Below are 8,511 nucleotides of genomic sequence, written 5' to 3' on the forward strand. Positions count from 1 at the left end.
CAATGCCAGCGCACAGGGACGATGCATGCCGTATCCGCCCCCCCCGACCTGCACCCTGCTCCCTCGCCCTGTGCTTGCTCACCCTGTGCACGCCCCTCATGCACGCTCACCCCCTTGCACGCTCACTGCCATGCATGCCCCTGCATGCACTCTCACTCCTGTACACACTCACCCCTCCCTTGCACGCTCACTCTGCTGCACGCTCACTCCGCTGCACGCCCTCATTCTCCAACACGCTCACCCTCCTGCTCGGCACACACAAGCCCCCCGAAGGGATCCCACGGTAGAGGCCCGAGCAGGACGGCCACAGCTGCCGCCTCCCAGGAGGAGGAGGATGGTGACTCGGATCCGGGGACGAAGGCCAGAGCAGGCTGGCGCGGCAGGAGCACCCAGCCCGGCTGCGAGGCGGCGGCAGCGGGTCCCCCGGGCGCCGGGGCCCTGCCCCGGCCCCGGTTGCCCCCGCCCCCCGGCAGGTCCCTGCAGCCCGCGGGGCTACGGGGGGGGCTGGGGCTGAGGGGGGAGGCCCGGGGCTGCGGGACGGGGCTGCTGGGGGGCCCGGGGCTGAACGGGGGACCGGGGCGGCTGGAGGCCGCTTGGGGGTCCGGGGCTGAACGGGGGCGGGGCTGCCGGGGGCGCAGGCCGGGGGCAGCACGGCGCCGTCAGGGGGGTGCCCGGGCCGCGGGGCCCGTTCCTGTGCAGGCGCCCGGGAATGCGAACGGGGACGCACCCGGGGGAGTGCGCGAACAGCGCCACCCCCGATCCCGGTCGCGGGGCACTTTGCTTGTGCCGTGAGGCCGGGCCTCGCCTCCCCTCCCTCTCCTGGATCTGGCGGCCGATTCATTGCTGGTTCTGCGCCTGGGGGGCTCCGCCGGGCGCCCCCAGCCCGCGGCCCGGCGCGGAGCTCTGCGGGTCCTGCCGCCGCGCAGCCCCGAGGGCGGGGGGAGGGGCGGCCGGGTCCGGGCAGCGCCGCCGCACAGCAGCCCCCCGCCCCGGCGGCCCCGGCTGCTCCAGCCCGGAACCCGCCCGCCCCTTCCCAGCCCGAAGGTTGGACCCCCGAGGCGGGAGCAGCAGCAGCCGGGGCACGGCACGGCGCCGGGCGGGCAGGGAGATGTCGTGATCTGCTTAATGGGCATGAGCAGAGTGCCAAACCGCTGATTTACTGCCGAGGAAACGCTTAATTTAGGCAATGTATTTAAAGGAACTAATTAGAATTGTATTAATATTTATGGGCCTTATGGAGAAGCTGATAGTCCCTATTTGAGGGTATTAACTGTTATCTTATACTGGGCAGGACCGTGGTGTTTGGAGGCAACTTTAATCGTGGTGAAAGCAGCCAAGATCTCGCCAGAAGCCGGTGACGGCAGCCTGCCCACCACCGCACATCCAAACCATGTTTGCAGCGCTAATGAATATCTGCCGGAATTAATAAGCCTGCCCATGGGGTCCTCCTCCCCAAGCATCCCTCTGAGCATCCCTCTGACAAGGGATGGGTGTAGCCGCCTGCTCAGGGCTCTGCCGTGGATGATGGGGGGCCAAGGGAGCTTGAGCCCCCCCCCTCCTCCAGCCCCTCAGAGCAGCAGCACAGTCCCCACACCAGCCACAATGAATGTTCCCACTCCTGCTGCTGCCAGGGTTCCCTTCTATCCAGCCCAGAGAAGGGTGCCAGGAGGGGTCCAGGGGCAGGCAGCCCCAGCGGCCCCCAGCTCATCCATAACCAGCTCCCTGCCCGCACCCAACCTCTCGCTATAGCAAAGTTCGCATCAATTTTCCTTCCCCTCATTTGTCTGTAAACCATGAAGAAAAATCACCACCGTCTGCCCGCATCAGGCCGCCGTGGTGATGTATGGCTGTAATAAAAAACCCATTTTGGGAGGCCGCTTCCCCGTGCCGCCAGCCGGCACGCCACGCGTGGCTGTGCCACCGTCCACACTGTGCCACGAGGCCGGGGCTACCGCCTGCCAGGCCCCCCTGCACCTCCATCCCCGTCTCGCCGCAGCTGGCTGTTACAGACAGGAGCTATTAAAGCTGTTACAGAGCAGCAGCCTCTGTGGCAGCGTTCAGGCAGCCAGTGCTGTTAAACCCCAAGAGACAGATTGTGGAGGACGGCCCGATGGGGGCTGAGTGGGGGGCAGCCTGCCTGCGCTGGGCACCCTCCTCACACCAAGCAGGGAGCAGCCCTGGGGTCCCGCCTGAGCTCCCACACTGTGGTCACACCACACACTGGCTCCAGGGACAGGGCCCTGGGGATGAGATGATGCCCCCCCTGCCCGCCCCACATGGGGACTTTCATCTATGCAGCCACAGAACCAGCTCAAGGCTGAGCAGAGCAGGGGGGAAGGGAGCTAAATAATAAATGGGCACTTTCAGGAGGTTTTCATCTTTTCTGTTTCAAGTTCCTCACCGTCTCTGCCTGCAGAGCTCACCAGTGGCACAAGGGGAAGCAGCATGCATGGCACCATCTGGTTGCTGCAGATTTGGCACAAAACCCTGCTCTGCTTGAGTAAATGCCACTCTTGAGGCACTCCTACCCCCTAAGCCTGGCCCCGGGAGGTCAGGGGCACCAAGGCACTGCCAGAGCAGGTGGGCATCACCCACCAGTCTGGCACCAGCTCCCCGGTAGATGCCCAGAGCAAGGGTTCTCCTGCAGCTGCCCTGCAATTCATCACCCCCGTGCCTGGAGGCAGTGCCAAGCTCAGGCCCAGTGCACCCCCCTGCTTTGCCCACCCCTGAGCCCAGCCCAAGGCTCCCCAGTGCAGCAGGCAGAGGCCTGGGTGTCACCACTGTGGGATGGCCGTGGAGGTGCTACTGTCCTGAGGCACACCAGGTGCTCTGTGCTCTTACCAGCCTTCCCAGGAACATCCCCAGCATCTGCAGGCAGCCCACTCAGGCACAGACCCCTCCCCTCTCTGGGCTCTCGTTAATTAGCAAATTAATACAATGTGAGTGCTGACAGGAGGTGTTTCTGGGGAAGACCTGCAGGTTCCTGGCTTGCAGGTGGTGGTGCCCAGCAGGGATGGTGCCACCCCCATGGGAGCTGCTTCTGCGTCTCCCCCAGCCCTGGCTGCACCCTGCACCCATGCCAAGCTCCAGGCAGCAGCAGGAACATGGCAGCTCCCAGGACAGGCACTGGGACCAGCCAGCACTGCAGGATGAGCAGGGAAGGACATGAGGCCTCGTCCCCAGCCCAGAGCCCAGCTGGCAGCAGGCTGGCATGGGGACAGGTACCCATGGCCTGTCCCACACCCGGCACCGCAGCGTGACCTGCCTCCCCTGGCCGTGCTCTCCTCAGGCATTGAGTAGCTGGAGGTGCTTGGCCAGGGCAGTGGTGGGGGGGGGCTGTCCCTGCGGGGCCACTGAGGGCCCGGGAAGGGGCCATGTCCAGGAGGGATGTTTCACACCAGAGCCAGCACTGCCCAGCTCCATCCAGCCACACGAGGTACTAGGGTCACTGCCCCAGCTGCCTGCTGTGGGGGCCAGGCTGAGGCCAGGGTTTGGGCTTACAGCACCAGCACAGGTAGACATGGCTGGGAAGGGAAGCAGGAAGGCACTGGGGAGCATGTGGAGCTGTGGGTCAGGTGAGACAGTGGAGACTGGGCTGCTGCAAGCCAGGCATCCTGGCAGCTTTATTGTATGGAGCAGAGTGGCACTCCAGACCCTGGCCCCCAGGGCTGCCAGCCCCACTGCTTTCTCCTCCGTGGTGTCACTCTTTGGCTCTCCCTGGGTGACAAAAGGGGACAGTGAGGCGGGAGTTGCAGGCAGGGTAGGGGGGACACTAGGGTGCTGGTACTGGGGAGCACAGCTGGCCCTAGACCTGCTGCTGCACTCACTCCTGGTGCATTCACCCCTCAGCATCTGCCCCCCAGCCCCAGGCACAGGCTGGCCCCTGGCCCACACCCCCAGGGACATGGCACTGCCAGGAGCAGCTCTTGTGGTTCCAGTGTTGCGCAGACACAACCACCGTGCCAGGGAAACCAAGCAGCCACAGTGGCTGTTAAACCACCAACAGCCTCAACCACCAGTGGTAACACTCAGGAACAATGTCACAATCAGACAAGTGCCCTCACAGCACCACCCCCCTGCCCAGGCCACCGTGGCTCTGCCAGCTCTCCCAAATGCCCACCCTGTGCCAAATGCATTCAGCAGTGGTGTGGGAAGGCAAACTGCAAGAGCAGGCTTTTCTCCCAACCCGTGCAGGCTGAGCACCTTGGTGGTCAGGTTTCCTACTTTGATAATCAGGCTGCAAAATTATGATTACTAACATTATTGCCTGGCTGACCAAAGATGACGCCAGCTCCCAGGACAGAGCTGTGAGCTGCTTGAAACCACCAAGCATAAACACCTGGAGACCCCAGGCTGCGCACTGGGGCCCAGGGATACGGTGTGCTGGGGTGATGGGGGATGCTGCTGCTTTCCCTGCTGTGGCAAGGCTGCCCTCGCTCCGTGGCGAGGCCAGCAGACCCTCTAGGTCCGGCTGCCTGGCTGCAAGCAGTGCAGCTCTGTGCTCCCACCCCATGCCCAGCCCCCACCTCTGCCCAGGCAGGGGCAGCCCAGTATGGCCCAGTCCAGCCCCTACTCTCACCCAGTTGCTGGCAGACTTGCTGGCAGACTTGCTGGCACTCCTCCACTGTCCTGAAGTTGTTGGCATTCCCCCCACAGCCACTGTAGATGAATGGCTGGCAGGTCCCTGTGGCAGGGTTGTAGGCATAGTGATGGAAGAGTCCCCTGCATGGGCCACGCACAGGCGGGAGATGACAGATGTCACCTGAGGACACAGGGCCTTTGGAGGCAGCAGGACCCAGGAGGTGGTCCCAGCCAGCGGGCAGGTGCCGGGCTGTGATACGTTTGTCCGGAGGAAGGCAGCCGCGGCCGCAGCCAGTGAAGCAGCACTTCTCACGGTGGGGACAATCGGTGTCGTCACTGCAGGAGCTGTTGCAGGGGGCGAAGGTGTGCAGCACCCTCCTCTTGGGGCAGACGCCCGGTTTGGCTGTGGGTGGAAAGGACACCGGCTCACGCATGGGGTCTGTCCTGGCTGTGGCCCCCCCTCCCGCCAAGCCCCCCAGCTGCCCTTACCTGGCACCGGCTGCGTGCAGCGGACATGGCAGCCCATGCTGCAGCACTTCCCGCTGCCTCTGCACTCGCTGTCGCTGGCACACTCCACCAGGCAGATGGTCACCAGGCCGGGCTTGGGCCGCGGGCAGGAGCCCCTCTTGGCTGGGGGTTGCCAGTAGGGTCAGGACCCCACCAGCCCCTGCCTACTCCCACCGCCCAGCCAGCCGCGGGGTGCCCGCCTCCGGGTCTTGCCGGCAGGGAGCGACGGGCACCCCTGCCGCCCTTCGCCAGGGGGGTGGGAGCCGGGGGAGCAGCCACCCCCGCCGGCCCCTGCGCGGGACGCAGCGCCCAGGCAGTGGCTCTCGCATGAGCCCGGCCAGGCCACCAGGCCAGGCCAGGCGGGGCGCGGGTCTGGCAGGGCTGCAGCCCGCCCCCCCCCCCCCGAAGGCAGAGCACGGGCTGGTCGGGGGCTGCTGGGGAATGGATACCCCCTCACCTCCAGCGGGCAGCCGGCACTCCCGCCCGCAGCCGGTGCTGCAGCAGCGCTCGCTGCCCGGGCAGTCGCCATCCGAGGAGCAGAAGCTGTCGCAGGACTTCAGGGGGGTCCCGCTGGGTGGGGGGCACTCGCCGTACTTCCCTGGGAGGGCGGGCAGGGGGTTACGGGACGCAGGCAGAGCCCCCCAGCCTGGGCAGCGCCCCCCCACTCCCCTCCCCTTGCACGGCTCGGTGCCGGCGGGAGAGGCGGGACGCGGGGGGACACCTCCCCGACCCCCCCGGAGGCCCGCTCGGCCGTGGGCTCTGCGGCAGGTGGCCCACCCAGCGCACCCCGGCCGGGGGGCCGGGGCTCACCTGGCAGGCTGTGCCCCGAGGCCAGCCGGCAGTGGCCGGGCGGGCCCGGGGGCGGCAGCAGCAGCAGTAGCAGGAGCAGCCCCGACTTCATGGCGCTGCCCCCGCGCCGCTCGCCGCCGCTTAAGTACGGCCCGGGAGCCCCGGCCCCGGCCCCGGCCCGGCAGAGCGCCCCGCGACGGTCCCCGCCCCCGGACACGGGCCCGGGGCTCCCGGAGCCCGGCCCCGCTCCCCGGCCCGGCCCGCTCCGGCGGAGCAACAGCCTCCTCTGCCGGCCGCCCCCCGGAATGCCGCGCCGGGATCGGGCCCGCTGCCCTCGGAGGCCACGGGGCGGCGAGACACGGCGGGTGGGAGCACAGGGGGGCCGCGCAGCCCCAGCCCCAGCCTCAGCCCCAGCGCAGCACGGCTCGGAGCGGGCAGCGGGCAGCTGGCAGGGAGCGGGCAGGGAGTGGGCAGTGGGCAAGGAAGGAAAGGGGCTACGGGCAGGGAGCAGGCAGCAGGCAGGGAGGGGGCTGTGGGCAGGGAGCGGGCAGCAGGCAGGGAGGGGGCTGTGGGCAAGGGAGGGAAAGGGGCTGTGGGCAGGGAGTGGGTTGCAGGCAGGAAGCAGGCAGCGGGCAGGGAGGGGGCTGCAGGCAGGGAGGGAGCTGGGGGTTTGGAGGTACAAAACACGGGCCAGGGGACAGTAGCAGGAGGACACGCCAGGCTTCATGCTGCTCTGTGCTGGCAGGACTTGAACACACTGTCATTAATGGCACACAGGTATGCACCGTAACACAGGGCAGGCACGCAGCAGCTGGGTAAGAAAAGGTGCGAGGCCAAAGCCTTACAGACCGAGGAGCCGCCAGCACCAACCAAAGCAACCAGGCGCGGCTCGGCAGAGGCTGATGACTTCCTGCATCACCACCACGGTACTGTGGCATGTGCGGTGTCGGGGCAAAGGTGCCACTCTGAGGGACCCCTGGGTACATAAACTGTGACGGACTGCTTTCACAGCCCCCGGTTATCTTCCTAATGGTTCCCTTTGTTTCAGACTAAGAGTTTCTGTAGCAACAAGTGCATTTGGCCACTTGGAGCAGGGATGACGCAAACAAGAATTTCCAAGTGGGGAAATAACGATTGTTGAGCTGTAAAACCCCGTATGAGACCGCAGAGGTCACGTCTGCCTCAGCACAAACACACCTGCTCCCAGCTGGGCTGGTCTCACAACAACCCCCCCGGAGGAGCATCTCCCCCCTCGCCCTACCCCATACACCCAGACCCTGGCCTAGGCCTTTCTCTGCAGCTCCAGCTCCAGCAGCAGATGAGCCCCTTTCCACTAGCCCCTTGAAAAACCAGGTCCTGCCCCTCTCCACCCACTGCGGCCATGGGCTGCCCCCCATGCCTGGCTACAGCACTGCCAGCCCCCCCCCCCCCCCCAGGCTGCCACTGCCCGACCTACCAGCAGCACCTGCCTGTGCCCTTTGCCATTTGGTGGGGCACAGTGCCAGCACCGCTGCAATTCAGCAGCGTGAGGTGCCATGGCATGGACCCTCCGGCAGGGATGTGCGCAGCCTGGCCGTGCCCTGCACTGTGTGGGATGGGGAGCAGGGAGCAAAGGTCCTGCTTGGCAGAGTTTCGGGGCGTGGCAGTGGGAGCACCGAGGGGTCTCTGCTGGCACCGAGTACACCTCACCCGCGTCACGGTCACCCTTCGCACGCTTGGCTGCACCAGGCTCTCTGTGACCTCCCCGCACTGTTGACCTTGGGCTCCCCTACCCCGTCCAGGGCTGCCTCCCGCCGGTCCCGGTGTGCAGTGAGGTGAAAGGCAGCCCCGGTGCTAACCCCGGCAGAGCACCCGTCTGCTGGGACACGTCTGCAGCCGGCCGACGTGATGGCACCCAGACACCCGCCTGTCCCCACAGAGGAATGGTGCTCAGTGCACGGCGCACAGCAGTGGGTGTGCCCAGCCTGGCACGTCGCACAGGCTTCCCACGCTCTGCTCCCCCCGAGGTCACACTTGCCTGCGGGGACCGGCTGGCTGTCACCCACAGCTCCGCGGGCAGATGCAGCAGGATGTGGGCACACTGCCAGGCTGCCTGCCACCCCAGGGGAACATCCTCCTGGCTCAGTCCCCCAAGGTTCCTGTCCCATAAACTTGTCTACTCAATTGTCACACCAGGACAGTGCTTGACATCTGCAGCATGGAGTCCTGCAGCTCGGTGAGACTAGTTGCCCTCTGCCCCTGGCTTGTGAGCCTCCCCCAGCACCCCCGGCTCCTGCAGCCATGGGAAGAAAGTCCCGTCTGTACCCTCTGGGCCACTCAGGACGTACCAGCCTTCCCCCTGTCCCCTCTTTCCCAAGCCGGAGAGTTTCAGCCTCTTTCTCTGGGCTCCCCATGGTGGTGGGGGCAGCCCTGGCCCATGGCCATGTCTCCCTTTCCCCCGGGGAGGGTGCTGTTGGGTGCTGATGTCCCCACCCTGGCTGCAGCCTGGCTGCTGGGGCTGGGGCGAAGCTGTGGTAAATGATTTCTCAGGCAATAACACATTGTGGGGCTGTTGCTGCCTCGGGCACAACTGTGAAACACAGTGAGAGTTTCAGCACCCAAAGGTTATGTGTGCGGCAGCCCCTCCCCGGCCCC

The 8,511-nt window shown here is 66.3% G+C and overlaps 1 protein-coding gene across 1 annotated transcript; it reads right to left on the reverse strand.

Moving 5' to 3' along the window:
* Nucleotides 1-3,596: 3,596 nt before the first annotated feature.
* LOC130156526 (WAP four-disulfide core domain protein 2-like) lies at nucleotides 3,597-6,056 on the reverse strand. Its single transcript, XM_056355085.1, has 5 exons — nucleotides 5,899-6,056; nucleotides 5,546-5,686; nucleotides 5,071-5,211; nucleotides 4,580-4,984; nucleotides 3,597-3,717 (listed from the first exon to the last, which is right to left on the reverse strand). The coding sequence occupies exons 1-5, from the start codon at nucleotides 5,987-5,989 to the stop codon at nucleotides 3,701-3,703; spliced, it is 795 nt and encodes a 264-aa protein (XP_056211060.1). The 5' UTR covers nucleotides 5,990-6,056; the 3' UTR covers nucleotides 3,597-3,700.
* Between the last annotated feature and the right edge of the window lie 2,455 nt (nucleotides 6,057-8,511).

The sequence above is a fragment of the Falco biarmicus genome, chromosome 10 (genome assembly GCF_023638135.1).
Source record: "Falco biarmicus isolate bFalBia1 chromosome 10, bFalBia1.pri, whole genome shotgun sequence".
Classification (NCBI taxonomy): Eukaryota; Metazoa; Chordata; class Aves; order Falconiformes; family Falconidae; genus Falco; species Falco biarmicus.